Genomic DNA, 23,577 nt, shown 5'->3' on the forward strand with positions numbered 1-23,577 from the left:
CCACCCACCAACACCCGGGTTTCACTCCTACAGGCCCCTGGAGGGGTCTCTGTCTCCAGTGCGAGAGACAGCCTGACTGGCTTCAGAGCTCTGGCGTGGGGGACCAGGCCCACTCTTTGCTCCACCCTGCCCAGCACCCTGCTCCTGACCTCCAGGCGCCAGACCTCTCTCCATGGCACCACACATCTGGTCTGACGCACCCTGGCATCCTGCCGGGCCTCACCTTCAGCCGCTTGGCATCCACAGTCTGGCCAACGTGGGGGGCTGGAGCCACAGGCTGAACGCTGCCCGATGTGACGGTCTTGAGCTTCTCCAGCCCACTGCTCAGAGCTGTGCTCAGACTGGAGCGAGGCTGCTTCCTGTCTGGGCTGCCCTCCACAGGGGCAGCACTGAGGGGCTTCACAGGGTGGGGGCTGCAGACACAGAAAGGAGATGCCTTATGAGGAGGGATGGGCAGTGCAACGGAAAACATGGGGCCACCTTCTCTGGGGGGCCAGCGGGTCTGCTGGACACAAACCACCACGTGGTGGTGGCTGTCCCCTACACAGCCAGAGCCTTGTGGTGGCTGTCCCCTACACAGCCAGAGCCTTGGGGCGGCTGCACCCTGCACTCCTCAGCAACTCTCCCCTCCTCCTCCCTCACTGCCTGTGCCCTCTCCATTTTACTCCCTCAGAAGACCTGCCCCTTCACAGGGATGGCAGAGGCCAGCCCACAGCATTCTCTGCACCTACAGCCAGTCTTTGCCAGGGCCACCTCCCCTCCCCCCATCCTCCCTGCCTCTTCCATACTGTAACCTTTCTCTAGGGATCTGACCAATTCTCCCAGTTTCCCAATTTTCCCAGGACTAAGGATTCCCAGGGTGAGGGACTTTGGGTGCTCAAACCAGGAAAGACCTGGCCAAACTAGAACACTTGGCTGCCCACCTCTCTCTACTGGTTGCTTCCCTTCAGCATTTACACAGGCCTCCCTTGACTCTGTTTCCGCATGAGTCATGCCCCACCTCCCCTTCCTCCTCCCCCAGCCCCACCAGAGCATGCACACTGCATTTTGTCTCTGCAAGTTCTTACCTTTCGTGACTCCTCAACCCGTCAGAATGGGCCGTTGGCCCCGCCGGCCCATCACAAGTGTTCCTGCTGAGTCCACCAACCCCTCAGTTCTCAACTCACTGACCTCTCTGTGGAGTTCACACTTGGACCACTCCTTCCTTTGGCTTGCTCTCCCTCATTTCCCTCCAAGACCTCCATCTGGTTTCCTGACCTCTGACGGTCTCCTCCTCAGTCTTAACTGCTAGTCTGCCCTTGGATCTCTCCCCTCCTCACCTTGGCTCCCACGACCCCTAATGTCCAGCTCCAGCCCAGACCTCACCCCCGAGCTCTGGCTCACATACAATTGGAGGCTGGCTCACTCCACACCGGGGCCAGTTCAGGTGCATCATACTCCCTTCCATGTCTGTCCTGTCTGTCCTTTTCTGTGTCCTTCCCAGCAGTGGGTGGCTCCAGTCAGACACCTGGGAATCCCTCTGATTCCTCCCCCACCCCACCCCACCCCCACTCAGCTCCAGGGCTAACAAAAATCAAGCCCTGCTCCCTCTCATCTTCTCTCACCCCATCCCCTCCTCTCCGAGCCAGTGCTAGCTAAACTTCCTCCAGCTACAACTGCTAACTCATCTCCTCCAAGGGAGTCTTGCCCACCTCCAACCATGCCCCGTACTGCTATGGGACTGTGAGCTAGCTCAGCCTCTCCAAGCTTCAACAGCCTTTACCGTTCTAGATCAGATAAGAAAACACAATCTCTAACACGAATGGGCCCTGCCCTTTCCTGCTGTGTCTCTACTTCCCCACACACTGCCGACACCCCGGGAAATGTGCTCTTTCTCACCTGCAGGCTCTTATAAAAGCTGTCCCTCTGTCTGGAACACTGGCCCTTCACCTGCTGGCCTACTAACTCCTATTCATGTTTCAAAGCTATGCAAGGCCACTTCCTCTGGGCAACTTTCCTGATTCCCCCAAGCTGACTAAAGTGACCCTGCTCTGGGATCCCCCAGCACCCTGTACCTGTGACAGGTATGCAAACTGCAAGCAGCAGGCCCTCAAATCAACTAACCTGCCCCCAGAATTTGGACTCTTCAGCAGTAGGAAGCAAAATGGCTTAGCCCAAGGCCCTGAGCTCCATTGGAGGAAGGAGTGCCCAGACCCAGAGAAGTCAACTCTGCTACTCAGGATAGGGCCATGGATTCAGTCTCACAACCTGGGAAGAGTGGTAGAGAGGCCAGGCAGGGGGCAGATAGCAATAAACAACCTATCTCTTCCCACCTAAGAGTTGGCATTAGGGATGGGAACTTAAAAGCTGCTCTAATGCTACCTATGGGCTGTGCCTGGGGAGGGGTGGCATAAAGAAACCCTGAATGGGTCCTGGGCTCTCAATCTGGTTGCCCCCCCACATCAGAGGGACCCTGGACCCCATAGCTCTCAAGGACTCCCATTTCCTCATCTGAGAAATGGGGATAGCTCTACTTGGCCCATCTACTTCATGATGTAAGGAACATGCTGAGTTCGACACGAAGCCAGCCCTGAAGGGAATAAAGCTTCCTAAAGGTAGTGAGTATAATTAGAAGTGAGGCTGGAATACAGCAGGGCCAGGTAAGGACAGTGTCATCAGAGCAAGGAAGCTGTAACCACCCCCTCTCCCTCACCACCTACCACTGGAAGGGTAGCCCAGATTCCTTCCCTCCCACTTCTCCTCCATCAGCATGGGCCCCACGGGCCAGCTCTTCATGGGTGCATTTCTGTCTTGCTCACTGGACTGGGAACTCTCCGGGCATATCTTTGATCTCTGTTTAGTGTCTGACACACAGTGGATGCTCAGTGAATTCGGAAGACTAAATGTATGAGCCAGCAGGCTGGGGGCCCTAGTCCAGGAGCCCGTCCTGCTCCTCAAGACTCTCACCCTGCTCTGTTCAGCAGAAAAAGCAGCCTCCTCTACTCCCTCCACTTCTTCACTCAGGGCTCCTAGAGCACTAGCATCCTTCTGGACTTCACTGCTCCCCATTGACCCCAAATGATCTGTGTCTCCAGACCTCAGCTCTGGTCACCCCGCACCAGTCAACCTGGTGAGGTCACAGCCTCATCATTCTTCCCCAAACAGGCCAATGCCACGGTGACCACAGTCACACAGGCATCCAGTGTCCACTCTGCACAGTCCTAAGCACACCAGGACCACCCCCTGAAAAGGCACAGATGCAAACCAATGAGGCACCTGAAGGGGCTACAGACCCTTTCTTCTGAGTGAGGGAGTATTTTTGTTTTTCTTCTGTCCTCTCAATAGCTCTTGGGCTTTCTCTCCGACGGACCTCTGTATCGGTCCCTCCTCTGGTTCTCTGCCTCCCACAGCCTGTTCCCCTGGGCCTGCTGCAGAGGACATGGCCCCCATCTGACAAGTACCCAGCTTCCCTTGCAGCTGAATGCCTGAACTCTCATCCCCCTTCCCCTGCCAGCCCACACTGGCTCTCCCCACTCCATTCTTCACCCCCTGCACCTCTGCTTGCCCGAGGATCCAAGAAGGAGACAGCTTCAGAGCAGGTACCACAGAAGGGCTCCTTTCTTCAAAGCCTCCCCTATCCTGCTTCAGGGTAAAGGAGCCCTTCATCTGCCCCTGGAAGGACTGAGGCTGGAATGTGAACATCCTAGCCCCTGGGCTGCATTGTCCCCCTCCACCCATCTCCTCCTGCAGTGTACTCTCAGGGTGGCAGCTCACCGCTCACCTGGCACTGGGCTGTGGCTCCTCAGCTGGTCGTGTCTCCAAGGGCAGAAGCACAAGCGGGGAGGCTGGGGTGGTTGCAGCGTGGTCCTCCCCAAGTGGGGCAGGGGAGGAGGCTGGCTCCCCAGGGGGTGGGGAGGAAGAAGTCAGGGGCCGAGCTCCAGGCAGAGGAGAGCATGGAGGGCTGGGCTCCCCATGGCGGTGGCCGGCCCAGGACGGGAGAGGGGGCGGTGGAAAAGCAGGCTCTGGGGGCGTGGGCAGCTCTTCTGGACCAGAGAGGATGGAAGATTCCCTGGACCCTGGAGGGGATGTGGACGGGAGACTGGGGGGGTCTTGGTTCCCCTGAGACAAAAAGGGGTTCAAGGCATCCTCCTCTGACGCCCAGAGGTCAGTGTGTTGGGAGCTGCCTGGCAAGGGCCCAAGCCCCTCTCCCACTGGTCCTTGGCTCTGGGCCTCAGGACCCTCAGGGCTCCCTCCTTTCTCTGGAGCCTCCAGGATCTGCTGACTCTGAGGAGCCAAGCTCTTTGAGTAATGGGGTATGGGGGCAGGACCCTCAGGGCAGCTAGTGGGCAGGGATAAGTAGGGCCCAGACACAGGAGGGCTGGCACCCTCCACTACATCTTCCAGGCCTGGCCCACCCAGCAAGGTTCTAGAAGAATGGCTGTCAGACTCCGACCCAGGGGCCTCGCCCTCCTCCTTGGCCTCCTGTGGACCAGCAACCAGCATGCTTGGGAGGTTGTCTTCTCCTCCAGTCTCTGCCCCCCTGCTTCTCAGCCCCCCTGCAGCAGCTGCCGTGGCCGCCTCCTCCTCCTCCTGAGAATCTGAGGGTGTGAAGAGGCGTGGTGGCTTGGGAGGTGGCCTGCTGGGTTGCAGTTCCTTGTCCAACACCTGCTCAGGTTTGGGCTCTGGCTCAGGCTCTGGCTCCAGCTCCAGTGGGGGAGGCCCCTCACTCCCCTTGGGGCTCCCAGCTTCTGGTGACTCTGGCTGCATCTGGGGAGGAGGCAGCTCATCAGACTCTCCCCGCAGGACCGGTGAAGACATTTCAGCTGCAGGAGAAATGGTGACCACATCCCAAGGCCATGAATCTTCCACTGTATTGAGCTCATGCAAAAGCTGGCCTTCGCCTTGGGAGGCCTCGTCCTGGCCCTCAGGGGCGTCGTCTGGGCCAGGCAGTCTTTCCCACACACTGATCACTTCTGGGGAGCTAAACAGAGACGTTGCACTGTCTGCTGGACTCTGCCCTGCTTCCCCTCCTGGGGCTGGTGGCTCCCTGTCTGCTTCAGAGTCTGAGGCTCTCGGGTGCAGCTGGGCTGACGTAGAGGGCAGGCCGGCCCCAATCGACCCAAGGGGCCCCAGGTCAGCCGTGCTCTTGCTTTGGCGGTCCAGTCCCAAGTCCAGAGGAACCCTGGGCTCCAGCCACACGCTGCTCCCACCTCTTCCTCCTCCCCCAGGGTCCCCCCGGGGCTCAGCTGCCTTCATTGTCATGGCCCCACGGCCTTGGTCTTGCAGCCCAGTCACCTCCAGCCCCACTCCTGCAGGGGCCAGGATCTTGCTCCTGGCCTCTGGACGCAGCCTGCTGGCAGCAAAGACGTTGAAGGTGTCGTCCCACTCAGGCGGGGCTTTCCCAGGGGAGGCCAGGGGGGTGGGGCTGGCCCTCGAGGCACTGGGGAGAGAGGGAGCAGGTGAAGGAGAGTTTAGTGCTATGTCGGCTATGAGTTCCTCGAAGAAAGGGTTGCTCTGCATGGAGGTGAGGAACGGGTTGGTGAGACCCAAGAATCCAGATGGGGTGGCTTCAGGGGCGGCGGAGGCGGCAGCAGCAGTGGCAGCAGCGGGGGAGGTGGCTGCAAAAAGGTTAGTGCTTAGCATGGGAGCAGCGGTGGGAGCAGGAGTGGGGGGGGCCGTAGCACAGGGGGAGCAGGGGAGGTGGTGAGGAAGAGCAGCTGGGTCAGGTTCTACCTGAGGAGACACGTCCAGGCTGTGGAGGGAGACAAAACCGTGAGCCTCCTGGTTAATGCCAAGACTGGAAACGCCCCTGCTGAATACCACGCGCCTGCCCCCCACCTGCCTTGGGCAAGGTACCACATGCCTGGTACCTGGGTTCAGGTATGTGAGCCAGGGGACAAAGGGAAGACTCTAACAGGTACATTATTAGGTGCTGCCCAAGGAGGAAGATGCTGGACAGAGCTCATTTAAACCTCATGCCAACCCCAGAGAGCAATAATCCCGTTTTACAGCCAGGATTCCAGCCAAAACCAAGTGTTCTTCCACTGGTCCATATGCTGAAGTTTCTACTCAACACCAGACTTACGCCTACAGAACCAATCAGAAAGCACCCTATATCCCTTTAAGGACTGAGAGAGGAAAGAAATACCAGGTGCTTGGAGGGGATGAGGAGACCAGAGAAAGGCCAGGCTTAGTGATCCGGCTGGGTAAAGTAAAGCCCGTGCTAATAAAACCCAGCAGGGCGCCTGGAATTCAGACCGCTGAAGCAGATGTGTTCTGCTGACCTCTTGCAGAAATAGGAGGTAATGATGGGGCAGTCATCAAGGCATGATAAGATGTCAATAAAAAAGAACCCACCCCTCTCGTTTCTTGGGGCGGGGGGGGGGGGGGGGGGAGGTCCATAACCTGCCCGGATGGACAGCAAGATATCACTGAGGATGTCTGCTGTCAGGCATCCACATGGCCCAGCACCCTGCAGAGGGTGCCCATCACCAAGGGCACTCACAGGCCAGCCTTGAGAGCAGCCCTGCTCAGGAGACAAAGACTGGAAGGCGGCAGTAGCAGCAACTCTTGAGTGTCACCAGGGGCCCTCTGGGGTCCCCCACACAGAGAGATCGCCAGCTCCCCTGGGAAATCCATCCTGTGGCAGTGAACCTCCACTCCCACGGACACCGGCGAACACTTGCTGGCCTCCGGGTGTCCGCTCCAGGGTCCTCTCCAGGAGGGAGCACCCCCTGCACCTGCACCTTACCTATGGTGCACAGATGACTGTAGGGGTGTGGGCTGGGGCAGACTCTGAAACTTGAGTTCATGGCTTCTCCAGGACAGCCCAGGAGACGGAAAACCAGAAAGGCAGCGCAGGTAAAAAGGGGGGGCCCACACCCCAGTTTTCAGGACTCTGACAGTGGTTTACAGCTGCCCGGCAGCTGAGCCCACCTAACAGGCCCAGACCTTGCTGGCTTCGCCTACTGCCTGGGTCCCATCTTCCAGCCCCCAGTCTAAGCCCCAAGACCCCCATTCCTTGGCCCCTGCCCAGGTGATCATCCCGGGAACTCCTATGTCTCCATCTTCTCCACTCAAGCTGCTGTTTTCCCCAAGGAAACACTGGGGGCAGGCACAGGGGCAGGGGGTGGTGTGGCTGGGGAGCAGAAGCCAGGTGTCACTGGCCAGCTCGTATGGAATGCAGGTTGGGGTGGGAGGGGCACCTATGGAAGGAAGCCGGTTAGTCTGGAGTTCACCAGGATTCTTCTGGGAACACAGGGCCCAGACAGAGCTGGGCAGAGGCAGGGCCGGCTTGTCCACAAACACAGGGAGCAAGCAACGGGAAAGAATCCAGTTCAACCAGCAGCAAAGGTGGGCTTCGCAAGACAGTGGCACTGTCAGGGCACAGCCAGGTGCAAAACTCTGGGTTTCTCTTAAGAATCCAGCTTCCAGAGACTCTCCTTATTCTTTTGCCCTATACTAACTCCCCATCCAAGTGTGGCTTCTTGGCCTCATACTATCACCTAGAGACTGGGTGTGGGGTGGAGGGTAAGAGAGTCCCATCGACTCCCAACCCACCAGGCTTCCCAGCACTGCTCTACCTCTGTGGTCCTGACATGGTGAAGATACCAAAAGAGGGCAAATCCTGGGCCCAGAGTCCCAAGCCCCACAAACGTCCCTTCTCCATTCCAAGCAGGCCCCAGGCAGGTGCCTACCTAGGGGACCACAGAGAGCAACGTACCACCACGTGGGTCAAGGCCCTGCCCTCAGCCTGCCCCCCAGCTGGAGCACCCATACCAGACACAGTCCAACTGTGCCAACAGGAGTCAGCCCCCAGGAACAGAGCTACTCTGAGCCACTTCAGTGGCTCTCTCCAGTCCCCTTCGTGACAAGTGACCAGAGGGGTCTGAAGGAAGAGAGCTCCATCAACATTAAATAGCACCTAGCTTAGCTCTGCAGTCCCCTCAGCTTTGGCCTGGCCCCACTCACCCCTGTGGTCTCATCGCAGTCTGGCTGGCAGTCAGAACCGCAGGGCAGGAGACGGCAGAGCAGGAGGCCCGGAGCCCCAGGCTAGGCTAGCACCCTCCCCCACTGGCTCCCCAGAGGTACACGCAAACCCGTTGGTATGGAACCAGCAAAGGGCTCTCCCTAGAGGAAGGGACTCCTAGTGCCAGGCCCAGCAGGCTCCCAAGAGTTGGCGGCACCTGTGAGAACATCCCATCCAACCCTCCCACCCAGTAGCACCCCCTCCCCTTCCCCCCCGCCTCTCCCTTACCCTTGCTCCACCCCAGATGCACACTCTGAGGGTTCTCACTTTAGAATTTCCTCTCCCTGCCACTGTATCTGGCACAGACCAGACACACCCCCACATGTGGTTATTTCCCCAGGTTATGCTCTGAGGCCAGAACCCACGGTGCCAGCCCGCACCATGCAGAGGGGACTTCAACATATGCTGACTTGTCTTCTTTTCTAGGAACAAAGTTGGGGAAAGAAATCAGAGGTCCAAATGTCTCTGCCCCAGTAATCTGAGGGAATAAAGCTTTAGGGCCTGCAGGAAACTTAGGACAACTGGTGGAACCCGCCCCTTAATGCTGACATCCCCCCTTCTCTCTAACAGCCCCTCTACTTAAACGTTGCCGTTCCTGGGCAACTTACTGCATCACCAGGCCACCTCTGTAGCTGGAGGTCAGTTTCACTGGTGGACAGCCCTTCCTTAGGCTGAGATGAGCCATGTGTCCTTGTTATTTCCACACACTGGTCCCAGAGGTGGCATGCGGATCTGCAAAGGCTCTCCACCAGGCAGTCCCCCAAAAGGTCAAAGCCAGCCTTCGAGGCATACACTCCCAGCCAACAAGCCCTTTAGCCATCCCTCCTAAGGCACGATCTCCTGGCACCCTCCTGAGACTGATGCCTGATGCCCAGGAAAGGTGTCCAATAGACGGGGCGTGTGTATCCTCTCCCATCACCTGAGCACAATGGGGTGACAAAGAGGGGCCTAGGAAGCTGTAAGTGGGGAGACCACATAATTTATCTTCCAAACCAGAATGTTTTTAACACAGTAAAAGGGCAATATTAACCATACCAGGAAAACAGCCACAAACAGGACGGACGGCCACACTAACTCTAGGTCACTGGACACACATCATGTCCCGCATTTACCCCACCGGAACTGCCTCTGGGGCGCTCAGCTTTCGGCAGCCACTGCACACTCTAAGCTCATCGGGACCTCGGTGTCACTACTCCTGGTGAGGGGCCGGGACAGATGCACAGACCACCAAAGGCCACCACGATACACTTGCTCCCATGTTGTACCACACTGACCCCAATTTAAAAAATCTGCATCCAGGGGAGGGTGGGTGATGGGCATTGAGGAGGGCACCTTTTGAGATGAGCACTGGGTGTTGTATGGAAACCAATGTGACAATAAATTTCATATATTGAAAAAAAAATAAAAATAAAAAATCTGCATCCAGGACTTGATCCCCTATTGTACACAGGGTTCTACGATTAGTGTGAAGGGGCCCTGGCGGGCGAGCTCCGGGGTGGCCTGCCCACAGGAAGCTTATACTCTAAATGGTCAGAGAGGGATAGACACAAAGACAACCCTGTTTGGCTCTGGTGGGTTGAACACGCTTGTGTTGAACACTCTTGACAGTCCTCAAACACACAGTAAGGAGCTCATGCTGCAGCCCAAGACGCACGGCGACCACGGGGCTGGTGAGCAGGGCTGAGTCTCAACTACCATCGCCCCCCAGGCACACACACTGGTAGGGGCCTAGTGTGACAGCCATGGGCCTAGCAGGCGAGGGAGGAAGGCCAGGCCAGGAGGAAAAGGAGGACTATCTTCTCAGTCCTTCATACCCTTGTTCCTTTTCTTCCAGCCACTGGCTTCTCCAACAGCAGCAGCTTTTTTTCTGGAGACTGCACATCTGACTCGTACTGCTTCCGGCCTCTCCCTGGGGCACCAGTGCTACGTGGGAGCACTAGAGGGCGCTGCTGCCCTTCCCAGTGAGGAACACCCAGCAATCTGCAATGGTAGCCCCGGGGGACACAGGTGCCCCGAACCTCTGAGCCTGTAGACAGACTCTGGAGCCCCACTGGGGGCCTGCAGCTACCTTTGGTCACTCCAGTTCTGGGTATCTGACCTCATTCTCTCCTCAAAAGCCCAGAGCAAGCCCTCTGGGCAAGTGCCAACACTCATTTCTTCCAGACCACCTTCCCGGCCCTGTCAAGGCCCAGGGCCAGGGTGATGCCGACGGACTCACTGTCCAGGTTTCACACCTGTCCAGATTAGGCCACTTGACCCAAAACACAGCCCTCCCACCCCACCCAGCCTGGATGCAAGGCCACAGGCCCAGCTCTGGTGGCTTATGCCCTCAAATGAGCCTCCAAAGGGCAGAAATGCCTGGATGGCCTCCATCCTGGTGAGGACAAGCTCAGAATTCAAGGAGAAGGGCACAAACCTCAGCTTCCTCATGTCTATAAGTGAGCCAACTTCTCTGGACTCTGAAGGGCCACTGGGAGACATAGACACCCAGGATTAGGAAAATAGGCTATAAGCAGGAGTGATGACCACATCAAAGTCATGGCCTGCAGGGGTCTGAGCCCAAAGCCTGGGCACATGAACAGAAATGACCTCATGAGCAATTGTCTGCCCTGGAAAAGGCCCTGAGATGCCCCACAGACAATAGCACTGAGCCCATGGTCTGTGTTCCATCTGACCCAGGCACCCTAGCTCCTCCCAGCAAACGCCCTGCCCAGGTCTCCTGCCACCACCTTCCAGACTACCACCCATAAATATCTCTAAGTTGTCACAGGGCTATAGGCTCAGCCTGGGCTTCTGAGACAGGCCCATCCCCTTTTTCCTTATCTTCCCTCCGCTGCAGGTGGCCAGCAGTTCCCTGGGCTCTGGTGAGTAGGGGCTGGGCAGCGGGGACAGAAGCTGATATACCTATAGCAGGGGACGCAGAGGGCAGCATCACCCAGGGACTGCTCCAACCCCCGCCCGTCCATGTGTGAGGCATCCCGGGGGCTGCCAGGCGGCCAGGCCTGAGCCCTCTCCCTGCCCTTCTCCGTGGACTCAAATTCCACTGGGAAAGAGAAAAACCAGGACTGCAGGAGTCCTCTCCCTTCTGTTGGGGAATGGCTGTAGGGCCTACTCTCAACCCTTCCTCACTGTGCCCAGCCTTCACACCCCACCTCCTGCCCACAGACCCGTGGACAAGGGAGGGGCAGGCTCACTGAGGGCAGAAACAGCAGCCTGACCACACTGTCTGGAGCTGCCACAGACACTGCCTGTCCAGGGCCTGCCCCCTTGTGAAGGGGGGTACCTCTGCTCCTAGGACCTAGACCTGGTGGCCCTCCCTACACCCTGTTGGACAATGCAGCAGCCTCCGATGGTCAGAGTGAGGAGTAGTCAAAGGGCCAGGGTGGACGATTTGGTCATCTGAATGACCAATCGTATATTTCTCATATATATGTGGTCTTCATCCACAGTTTCTGGCTCATAGCTTCTAAAACCCTTGAAATTTCCTAAGCGATAAGAGCATCTTTTAATATTTGGTCTCTTGTCTGCAGTTCCTGAAATGCTTCAGAGCCATAAAAGTGAAATGGGCATCTTGTTATTCATAACAAGTCCCTTTCTACCATAACTGGGTTTGTGTGGATGAGGTGACTCTTAAAAAGCCCCTAAGAACGGGGCCTGGTTGCCAGCGGAACCAACCATGAACAGAAGGGTGGAACTTTCAGTCTCACCCTCATTTCTGCAGAGGAGAAAGGAGCTGGAAGTTGAGTTGATCACCAGCGGCCAATGATTTAATCATAAGCGCTCGTGTGATGAAGTCTCCATAAAAACTTCAAAGAATGGGGTTTGAGAGTTTCAGGGGCCAGTGAACATGTGGAGATGCTGGAGGTGTGGCATGCTGGGAGAGGGCATGGAAGCCCTGCGCCCTTTCCTCATACCTTGTCCTATGTATCTCTTCCATCAGGCTGTTCCTGAGTTATAGCCATTTATAATAAAAGAGCGATCTAGTAAGCAAAGTGTTTCCGAGTTCTGTGAGCCACTCTAGCAAAATAACCAAACCCAAGGAAGGAGGCGGGGAGATGGTCACTGGAACCTCTGATCTACAGCTGGTTGGTCAGTAGCACAGGTGACAACCTGGACTTGTGACAGGCATCCGAAGTGGGCGGGGGGGGGGGGGGGGGGAGGGGGAGTCAATCCTGTAGGTCAGTCCTGTAGTACTGAGCCTATGTGGGGTCTGATGCTATCTCTGGGTAAATAGTGTCAGAATTGAGTTGAATTGTAGGACATCAAGCTGGTGTCAGAGAATTCCTTGGATGTGTGGGAAACCAGTCCCCACAGTGGAACCAGGTACAGAATCCTAATTAGTACCAGAACCCTTCTGAGAGCTCTGCCAGAGCCTGAACTCAAGGACTCCCGCATCACTCTCATGGGTGGGACTTGGCACATTCACAACAGAACAGCCATCAGCACTTGCCATACCCCAAGACCAAGGATGACAGTGAGGGCCAGAGCCCTAACAGTCTTCAAGGACAGAAGGTAGGTCACAGATTTTAAGGGAGTTGTCCACAGCCCCTTGCCAGCCCAGGAGCATAACTGGGGAGGGGGGGGGTGAGTGTACGAAAAGAGGAGGGGGGCATCAACGACTTGGCTCCCATCGCTCAGGGGGAAGAGGTCACAGAGCCAACAGGGAACAGCTGGGATGGAGGTGGAGGGTATGAGGTACAGGCCCCGTCCTGCCTCTCCACCTGCCAAGGCTTCCTGGCCTTGAGGCCAAAGGGCAAGAGGTAGAAGTTGGAAAGCAAAGAATTCACACAAATAGCCTTTCCTGCTTTTCTTCCCTTCTCCCCCTCCCTCAGGGGGTAGGCGTGCCAACTCAGAAGCAAGACCCATGAGCAGGAGACTGGATTCCTCAATCCACAGGGTCCCCAAAGCGCTGTGCCCTTGCAACTCACCTGTGTCCATATGCCAACACCAAGCCCTGGCTTAGGGAAACAGCACCCTCCCCCAACTCAACCATGCAAAGCCAGAGCCCCAGCAGCCTGCCCAAGGGCCCCATCTGCTCCATTCTCCTTGCCCCAGGGTCCAGGCTACAAATACCCCGGCATCCTTCCCGAGGAGCAAAGCTGGTTTTGCCAAGGACGTACCTGGGTTTTTGAGTCGGTTCCTTGGCTTCTCTGAAGCCAAACCAGCTACTCTTGGCCTTTTCCTCCCCGCTGGATGAGTGGTGGGGGGAGGCCCCCAGCATGGGACCCCCCTTCTCCCCCAGAGAGCCACGGCGCCCCAACTCGCTCCGACTCAGCCCCTGGTGGTGGTGGTGGAAGAGGCCCATCCGGGGCTTCCGCTCCTCCTTCCGGGCTCCTTCCTTCTCGGCCACAGCCTCGGAGGAGGCCACCATGGGTGTGGCAACCTGTACTGGCTTTCCCTCTGGGAGCTGGGCCCCCTCTTCCTCTCCAGAGCGGTTGGCCCCAGTGGCCAACACTTTGGCCTGAGAGCTCAGCTCCTCCTGTCCGGGCAGCACCTCTGAGCTGCTGGTGCTGCGGCTGCCTCTGCCCCCGGAGTCATCTGCGGGCCGAGTCCCCTCCTCAGCAGGCCGGGAAGACACACTGTGCAGGGAGCTGGAGGGTGGGAAGGGGCCCGAGATGGAGCTGCGGTGCCGCAGGGGGGCCTGGGGCTCCTCGTTGTAAATGTGGCTCCCATTGACACAGAGCGAGGAGCGGGAGGCAGCTTCCAGGTGGCCCTGGAGGTCCAGAAGGGATCGGGGTGGAGCCGCTCGCATCTGGCTGGCCTCATCACTGTAGGTCCTTTTGTGGGTGAGCAACTTGGGGGACTGGGTAGCGTCCCTGCCTGAAAAGGAAGCACCCCATGGGGTTGGCAGCAGGAAAAGAAGCCCTGGTTCCTGGCGGGGGGCCTTCCCCCACCACCCTCCTTGTCCCCCTGTTCCCCACCCCCAGCCCCGGGGCGCTCAGCCCTCACTCACCCCCTTCGGTGGACAGCCAGCTGCTACGGCTGGGCGAGCGTGTGAGGAGCTCGGCGCCCGGGCCCTGGTAGGCCAGGCTCCCGCTGGCCGAGGACAGGGTGCTGTCCGAGCCCAGCGAGGTGTTAGACTGCGTCAGGGAGGACTTGCGTAGCTTGTTGCGCAGGAAGAAGCCTTTGGCTTTGCCCATCTTGCCCAGGCTGCCCAGCTCAGGGTCCTCCAGGGCGCTGCTTGGGAGGATGGCGGAGGCAGATTCCAGCTCATACTTCTTCTTGCCCTTCATCTTGTCCTTGATCTTGCTGAAAGGGGACCGCGGCTTGTCCTTCATGGACAGGTCAAACATGCTGGCGCTCAAGTTGTTGCGAGTGAACTGGATGGTGACCTGGATCTCTCCACGTTCCTTCTCCTTCTTGCCCGCCTTGGAGTGCAGCTTGTACCACCTGCGGGAAGGGGGTGGGGTACAGCTGTGGTCACAGCACAAGGAGCCCGCCCCCCCCCTCCCCACACACACACACACAGGCTCCTGCCCTGACGCACAGGCCCAGCCTTCCCAGCCACAGGCAGAGCTGAGAAACTATCTACAGCTTTTCCATGATGAAGGAAACCACATCCTGTGTAGGGGAATCTACTGGGTGTTACTGGGCAGGGCAGCGGTTACCACTCCATGCCACCCTCCCATCCCCCTTCCCTGAAGCTCGGAGATCCCCCCTCTTCCCCCTCCCTGCCTACATCTGCAACTCTGAGGCCCAGAGGGGTGAGACTGGGTGTGGAGAGGTCTCTTAACCCTCCAGGCCCCTGGTATAGACAGACCTACTCACATTTTTCCCTGTTTACATCATCTCCTCTGGCTAGTCCCGGCCAAAGCTCTGCTCTGAGCCACTAGTGAGCCCAGGAAAAAACAGCTCATCCAGAGGCCCAGGGCCAGGAACACACGTACACAGGCACCCCTACCTCAGTCACTTACTGACTCATCCGAGCCCCACCAGGAATACCTCTGCAAGACGGGGGGAGGGCACACTATGGCATCAAGTGGCCTCAAAGAGACCTCAAGAGACCCAGGGAAGGGAAGGAACACTCGCATCTGCTGAGCATCGTGTGTGTGCCACAATGTACAAGGGTTTTCGTCTGATGCTCACTCACACCTTACAACATGCCTAGGGGGTGGGGGCCGCCACCCTGATTTTACACATCAGGAGGTCAAGGCTCAGCAGTAAAGTAACTTGTCCAAGAACAAGCAGCCAGGAAGGACAGAGGAGACCGACAGCCAGGTTTTCACCTCACCAAAGCCCATGTTCTGCCCACCACACACTCCCAGAGAGACCCCTCACACACATGAGGACTGCACAGAGTGGGTGGAGCCCACCCTACAGGGGAGCGCTGTGCACGGAGCTCTTCCTCTGCTGCCCAAATCCTCCTCCCGACCACTCGCACTCCAAAGAGTCTGCCCGGAGGTCCACCCAGGTCCCTCTCCCATTCTGCTCAGCGGGTCATACCCCGCCCCATCTCCTACAGATGTGAGCAGAGAGATTCTGCAGAGAAACTGAACCAGAAAGGTTCTGGACGTAGGGACGCCAAGATGGGTTCAGGTGCAGGGCTGAAGACAGGAGTGACTAAAAATCGGCCCCCTTTCTCACACCAACACCCAGAATGTCTAACCTCCCTAGCATAGAAGAGCTAAACACAACCCTCAGAGGATGTGTTCCAGACAAGTTGGGGGACATCTCCCAGAAAGTAGAACAAAGATGAGGCGATGATTGGAGGTCAGTCAAGGAGTTTCACCACCAAGTAACTGGAGAGTCAAGAAAGATGAGGGAGTCTTCTTCCATGTGTGAAGGGCTTGGGAGGCCTCTCTCCAATCCACAAGACAGGAAAAAGGCTGAACAAGCTGAAAACCAACAACTCACAGGGAATTTTTAGGGCAGTGAAACTATTCTGTGTGATACTGTAATGGTAAACACATGTCCTTATGTATTTGTCAGTACCCGCAGAATCTAAAACACAGAGAGTGACCTCTAATGTAAACTACAGGCTCTAGTTAATAATATTATATTGGTACTGGTTCATCAGTTGTAACAAATGTACCACACTAATGTGAGATGTTATAACAGAGGAAATGGGGAACGGGATGGGGATCAGAGTTAGGGAGTGTATGTGAACTGTCTGTACCGTCCATTTGTTTTTCTGTAAATCAAAAACTGTTCTTAAAAAAAAAAACAACTGTATACATTTAAAAAAGGAGAGGGGGGGAGAGGGAGGGAACAGAGAGCACAAAGTGGAAGAAACTATGCGAGAAATAACACAAGAAAGTTTTCCTGACCTGAAGGACATGAGCACCAGCACACAGGGGCCCATGAGCATCAGCACACAGGGGCCCATAAGCACGTAGCACAATGAATAAAGAAAGACGCAGCCAACAGGTCTCACTGTGAGGTTTCAGAATACCAGGTATAAAAAGGAGAACCCAGGGGCTGGGTGGCTCACTAGGTTGAGAGTCTGACTCGTGATTTCAGCTCAGGTCATGATCCCAGGGTCGTGGGATCAAGCCCTGCGTCAGGCTCTGTGCTGAGGGTGAAGCCTGTTGAAGATTCTCTGTCTCTCTCCCTCTGCCCCTCTCCCCTACTTGTGCACACACACACGTTTTCTCTCTCTAAAATAAATAAAATTAAAATAAAATTAAATTAAATTAAATTAAAATAAAGGAGACCCTGGGAGCTTCCAAATAGGGAAGACAGGTTGATATGTTCAGGAATTAGAGTAACATTGGATCTTCACTAGCAACACTGGGTACATATGGAATCATGACTTCAGAATTCTGAGGGAAAAGTTTTCCAGCCTAGGATTCTAGGCCCAGCCAATCAAGCATGAAGGTACAATGAGACCTGGTAGAGATGGTCAGATTGGTCACTGAAGGGCTCAAAGTCCCGCAGTACATACATATACTACACCCACATATACCCCATACTACCCACCCTCCCACCCACCACCACCACCACCACCCCCAACACTGCACCCCACACACCCCTCCCACACCACACACATACACACACCACACACCCTACAACCCCCCCACATGCCTCAGTCAGTGCAATGCTGGTCACCCCCAACCCTGAGATCTGCCTACCCCACGGCACCAGCTCCCCGAGCTTCTCAGCTTCTCACAGACATAAACGGGTTGGGAGTGGGGCATCTTCTGTATGAAAAAACGTCTTCCCAGGCCACGTGCACTTGCACCCCTTTGGGAGAGTCCATCATGACTGCACCCTTGTGTGCCCATTATGAGCTACGCGCCTGTCCTGTCCTAGGTGACCCACGCGATGGCCCGAGTGCAGTGAGCCAGGGCCGCTGGTTTTCCCTCCTAAACCATCCACCGGGCAGGCTGCGTCAGGGCAGACGGTGGCACAGGCAGGCAGGACAGAGGACCCTGCTCAAAGTGTGCGTGCACATCTCCATGCTCTCACAGTATGCAGGGGCAGGAGGAGGAGGGAGAAGTGTGGGGAGAAGAGAGAGAGCTGAGAGATCAAAGGCATGTGTGAGAGGATGTGTCTGGGGGCAAGAGGGGAGGGTTACTAGAAAAACAAACCAGCTTGCATCGACATCCTCACACCCCTCCTTTCTTAAGCCAGTGCCCACCCTGGGCCTGACACTCCAACTCTTTAAAGGCCGGGCCCTAGTCACTTTCTCCAAACCTAGACCAGGCCCTATCTGGCACAGAAGATCCTGGGAGGTGGAGAAAAAGAGAACTGTGTGGACTCCACCCCAAACCCACTAGCTCTGAGTAACTGGAATCGGCAAGTACAGACATCCTTTGCTGGGGCATAAAGGTCAGGGGCCCTCAGTCCTGGCTGGTCACACTCCACACATCGCAGGATGAACAGTAGCTATCTGCTGGGGGGTGAGGCTGCAGGGAACAATGACCGCCTCCATTGAGTATTTTTGTCCGGTTTGAATTTTTTATAAGGAATATATATATATATATTACTGTCACAATAGGAAAAAGAGACCAAAGAAAACGCTTGTTCCTATCTTATCTCCTCAGTTGCTTGAGCCACAGAACAGGCTGCTGGCCTCTCCCCTCCCACCCCTCAGATGAAGGGAGCTTGCATCATTAGACCACAGGGAGGCTTAGGTCCTCTGCCTAAAGGATCCTTGTTCCCTGCCCTTCCCTATCCCCACATAAGGTCACCTCTGCTTCTCCTGCTCTTCCCCAGGGAATTTGGGTCTGTGTCTGTCTGTCTGCTTGTCTGTCTCTGACCTGCTTTTCAGGAAGGCCAGGAGTGAAGAGGAAAGACTTTCCTTACCATTTTCTGAGACTCCCCCATCCAGAGCAGAGTGAGGCTGCCTCTGGACCCCAGCCACTGTCACCCATCTACCTCCCTACCAGTCCAGGGCAGGACTGAACTGGACCCTGCCAGGCACCTTGGGTGTCCTGGGACTCAACCAGAGCAGGCCTTCTCCAAAGAGTATGACCCACACCAGCTGGGATGGTAAGGCCACATAACCACCAGCTCCCAGACAAAGCCCACATCCCTCTCCTCGACCCCTTGCTTCTGCTTCCTCCTCCTGCCTATACAGATGGCCCCTAGAAAATCCCAGACCTGCCAGACCCTGTGGCACATGGTCCACTGGAGGCTAGAAGGCCACAGACATTGCCGACATGGGCTGATGATCCCTCAGTGAAACGATGGAGACTCTCTTTACAGAGCCCCACATGCAGCAGATCCCACTGGGCATCTCATCCCCACAAAGCGGGATTCCCACGGGGAATGTGCCTACAGGGTCCTGTGGCCCATCTCCAGTCCCACCTCCTCTAGGAAGATCTCGCAGCTGCCACCATCCTGGGCCAGCCCAATTCTTCCTCTTTCTGACCAGGCACAGGCACTCTGAACCAAACTCACTCCACAACCAGATCTGTTTGCAGTCTGCTCCACAGCTACCTAGTCCTGTCATATTCTGGGTGCTCAAGGTCTCCCTAGCATGACTGGGTTCCCTGCAGATACTTACTGAGTAACCCCCAGGGTACACAGCTACAAAGTAAATAAATAGCTCATGGCAGTAAATTCTGAGATGTTACAAGCTCTCAGTGATTCCCTGCCTCCACTCCCTCTCTTTTCCCTCTTGCTCCACCCACCCCTTGCTTGGAGCTCTCATCTGGATGCCCATGGCAGCAAAGCATGGTGGCTAAGAGCTGGGCTCTGCATCCTGAGTGCACACCCTGGCCCCCATCACTTACCAGGTTACTTCCCTAAACCTCCGTGTCCTCAGCCATCCAGTGGGAGCCACCCTCTTGGACCCCTGGTCAGTGCGGAGCCAATGCTTCCCATTTATTCTCAGACAGTGTGAGGGTCAAGGTGGGTGGGGCATCTGAAGTCTCCAAGGCCCAGGCAGCACACACGCAGGAGACGAGGGTTTGACAGTGACGATCATTATCTGGGACTTGTCTCCGGGTGTGTCTGCAGCCAACCCATGATGGGCACCAACGAGAAGGAAGAGTAAGAGGAAACTCCTTGTCCCTGAAGAGAGATGCACAGCTACGATGCTGCGCTTCAGGAGTAACATACATCAGCGCTTCCCGAACTGCCAAATGCAAAAGGATCACTGGGTCTGGTTAAAATGCAGATCTGAGGCCATGGACGTCTGAGAGGCTCCATTTCCACCCAGCTTCCGGGGGATGCCCATGCTGCTGTGGACCACACGTGAGAGGGGGAGACGTGCAGCACGCTCATGTCCAAGGTTCTGTACCTCCTTTACTACCCACACAGTCCAGGAAGCGGGGTCCATTTTCTCCATTCTGTAGATGAAGAAACTAACCCACAGAGAAGGTTTGTCACTTGCCTGAGTCACACAGCGGGTAAGCAATGGATTGGAACCTGAACATGAGGATGCTGAACTCTCAGCCCACGCCCTTGACCTTTAAGATGTAACATTTCTCATAAAGCTGAATGCAAACACTCAGGCCTCTGGACACCCTGTCCAGCGACAGAGGCTGGAAAATTCCTGGACGTATACCACAGATGCTGGCACAATCCCAGGAGGATGTCGGGATTCCGACACCCTGGAATGGTCACTGAGGGAACCTTGGGGCTTTGTCCTGTCTGCAGGCCATTAAAACCCTATCTGAGGGCAGCCCAGCCTCCCCCAATGGCCATCAGAGTCCAGAATTCCTGGGAGGACAGAGCCATGGAGAAGCCTTCAAGGCCCCTTGCTCATCAGCCAGACCTCCCACAAGCTCCCTCCGGCTGACAAAAGTTCACCAGGGCCAGCTTGGACTTAGGACTTGGCACTCAGCCTCTTGCCCTGCCTCCCCCCACACCCCAGGGACAGAGGACAAAGGTGGGATGGAAGGGGTAGGGGGCTAGTTGCCTCACCTGTTCCCAAGATTACGACCTTAGTTACTCCTGTCGGTGGGGCTTCCCAGCCCGTGGTACCCAGCTCTCCACCTATTTATCAGGGAATGCTGCTGGGCTAACATCTGCCACACACCATAACTGGAAATGCCCAGCACCCGGTGAGCCAACCTAGGGCTGATGTCCAACTCACACATGCCCAAGTCAGGGCAGGTCCTGTCAGAGACCGGGGGCAGTAAGGGCTGTGACACACAGGCCCAGGCACACCTGACTCATCTTCAGTTCTTATCAGCCCCAAATGCAGCTTATGACCCAAATAATGGTGCCCCAGTTAGCCCCCACATATCATTTGTTCAGTCCCCAAACCCAGGACCATCTTTGTCTCTTCTCCCCCACCTCGCACCCCACATCTAAACTTTGAACTCTGCTGGTTCTATGTGCGAATTATATCCAGAATTCTACCCGTGTCACCACTGTCACCCTGTAGTCCAGCCCACCACGATCTCCCCGCCGGACAGGACAACTCCCTACCATCCCTGCTCCACCGGCAAATAGGCACAAAACACCCTGCTCCTCAGAATGGTAGAAAGGTCCCATCTTTGGGTCCTGGCTCCTCTGACGCTCTGCACCACTCATCCCACACTCACCTTCTTGATGTCCCTGAGCCCAAGGCCACTGCACTTGATCCTCCCAGATCGTCAGGCCATGGTTCCCTCACTCACTCACATCAGGTGTCCGTTCATCTGCACCTCCTCAGTCTTCCCTAGTACCCCCAGGGCACAGGCCTTATTCTGTTTCTTCAGTGTACTTAGTACTACTGGACATCCCACGTGCGGGGGTGTGTGTGTGTGTGTGTGTGTGTGTGTGTGTGTGTGTCCTACACAGTACAATGATGAGACGTCTGTCCTCCCCTGCTCTATAGGCAGCAACTGTATTCCGTTCATCTCTGCATCCCCCGCACTTAAAAACAGCAGACATCTAAATATTTGTTCAGTGAATGAACAAATTAATCTAGGATTTGACTTTGGAACTTATCTGTCCCCATTCACAATTGGATAATTGTGTAACGTTTCTCTCATTACAAACCTATGGGTCTTACCCATAAGACCAGGAGCTCCTGGAAAGCAAGGGAGTGCTCCCTGCCTCCCATCCCCAATAGGAGTCCTCCGAGGGCAGGAGCCACAGGTGCCAGGCTTAAAGGGGACAGTTCCAAAAAGGGGCCTTCTTTAATCCTGACAGCCTTACCCCCCCATTTCTGAGTGAAGAATCTCATTCACTTCCTTGGGAGAGAAGGCATTGGGCTAGATCTGGGAAGTGCCCAACCCAGTGAATGGAGGTCGGAGAAGGTGAGGGAGGTTGGGTGTTGACCACATTCTAGCCCATCATTAGGACACTAATCTTATCACCATTGATAGCTACACCTCTCCTTTATCACTTATTGTGTGCTGGGCACCATACTATGCACTCAACACTCCCATGATACCTTACTAATCCTCTTAACAGCCCTGTGAGGTGGGTGTGGGGGGCAGACCTCGAGGGTGGCTACAAGCACGGCCTGTGGAGCCAGGCTACCTGGTTTAAGCCCCAGCCCCACCACCCGGGACAGGTCACTTAATCTTTCTACACCTCAGTTTCCATACCTACCTATAATGTGGGGGTAACGGATATCCAATCTGCTCTCCTCACAAGACAACTAGGAACGTTAAGTGGGCTATCTGTGGAGCACTCAGAGAATGGGGCCTGGCACAGGAGAAATGCCAGATGAGCGTCAGCTCACGTGTTTCTGCAGATGCAGACACGGAGGCACAGAGAAGTCCAATGAGTTAAGTCACACGGTTCTTTTCAGTAAGTAGGAGAGCCAGGACGTGAACTCAAGCTCCCTGACTCCAGAGACCCTGACCTTGATCACTGCACTAGACTGCCCCCGTCTGCAAGTACAACCAACACACAGAGACCCATGTCCCCATGTCCCTGCCCAACCAAGGAATCCAAAGTCACCCCCTTATTTCTCTAGGGCAGGGTTATATGTTAGATGGAAGACAAGTTACATCTTTCTTTCCCCTAACCTCTAACTGAAATTTAGTATTTCTGCCAATGATGAGTTTTTGCCAACAGTAATGGTATATAGTAGCAGTCAGTACCCATAAGTGTGTTACCAAGAGAAACCAGACATTTTCACATCCCATTACAGTTGTGGCAGATGTTACAAAATATGGTTGATATCCATCACTACTCTGAACTTTAACTTTTTTAAAGTTTATTTATTTTTTGAGAGATCGAGAGACAGTGCAAGTGGGAGAGGGGCAGAGAGAGAGGGAGACACAGAATCCGAAGCAGGCTCCAGGCTCCGAGCTGTCAGCACAGAGCCCGATGTGAGGCTTGAACCCATGGACTGCAAGATCACGACCTGAACCAAAGTCGGACGCTTAACCGACTGAGCCACCCAAGTGCCCCCTGAACTTCAAAGCTATTAGACAACCACTGGACTGCATCACTTAATATAGTGATAACAGACATGTTACTTTAACAAATGTTTCCACATATTGATAAATGTACTTCAATATCATTGGTGTACTTTATATTCTATCCAGTTGAAGGGGTTGTTCTGAAAAGGGGTCTACGGGCTTCACCAGATACCAAAGGGGTCCATGGGACCAAAAGGACTCAGAACATCTGCTCTAGAGTAGGGAGGGAGCAAAGGCAGCAAAAAAGCAGGTCTTTCCCTCCTGCCCCACTACATAACACCCAGGCTGAGATCTCAAAGCAGAGGACAGGCACTGCTCCCCATTTCCCACCCAGGGGTATGGGAGGGCCTGGCCAGGGGCCAGAAGCTGGCTCAAGGCCTTGAGTCTCTCCAGCGTCACGCTACAGTGCTCAGCCTAACCCTCAATACCCTGCACGCCAGTGAAGGTGACTCCAGAAAAACAAAAACAGCCAAATGCACCTGCTAGCTAGGGAGCAGGCAAGCTTGTTTTGATCATGCCCCAATACCACAATCTCTAACTTCCTGGAGGGTTGCTCCTCACCTGACCTTTCTTTGCTACAGCTATAACCCACCAGGTATGCAGTTTCTCTCTTGTGACTATGGATGCCACCTCAGCAGAGACAGGCCTCACTTCAGGCTACCGAACAGCTACCACCAGGCTGGGAATGAGGGGTCTTGCAAAGATGATAGAGGCAGGAATCAAACCCCACCCTCTGAGGCAAATGAAGCGAAAAGGCCTGATGTATTGGCTGGAGAATCTTCCAGAAGGGAAAGTGAGGAGCCAGCACAA

The 23,577-nt window shown here is 55.6% G+C and overlaps 1 protein-coding gene across 4 annotated transcripts in view; it reads right to left on the reverse strand.

Moving 5' to 3' along the window:
* Positions 1–23,577, reverse strand: part of RAB11FIP5 (RAB11 family interacting protein 5) — a 37,416-nt gene that overhangs the window by 2,313 nt on the left and 11,526 nt on the right. The window contains exons 1-5 of one of the 4 annotated variants that reach the window (XM_042932694.1): positions 17,080–17,236; positions 13,962–14,398; positions 13,129–13,828; positions 3,761–5,731; positions 224–413 (exon numbers count right to left, since the gene is read on the reverse strand). In XM_042932694.1, coding sequence (XP_042788628.1) covers positions 224–413; positions 3,761–5,731; positions 13,129–13,828; positions 13,962–14,301 — 3,201 coding nt within the window. In that variant the 5' untranslated portion in view covers positions 14,302–14,398; positions 17,080–17,236. Of the gene's footprint in view, positions 1–223; positions 414–3,760; positions 5,732–13,128; positions 13,829–13,961; positions 14,399–17,079; positions 17,237–23,577 lie in introns of those variants that run through there. The other 3 variants (XM_042932693.1, XM_042932692.1, XM_042932695.1) reach the window with 3 other exon arrangements.

This window comes from Panthera leo, chromosome A3 (assembly GCF_018350215.1).
Source record: "Panthera leo isolate Ple1 chromosome A3, P.leo_Ple1_pat1.1, whole genome shotgun sequence".
Classification (NCBI taxonomy): domain Eukaryota; kingdom Metazoa; phylum Chordata; class Mammalia; order Carnivora; family Felidae; genus Panthera; species Panthera leo.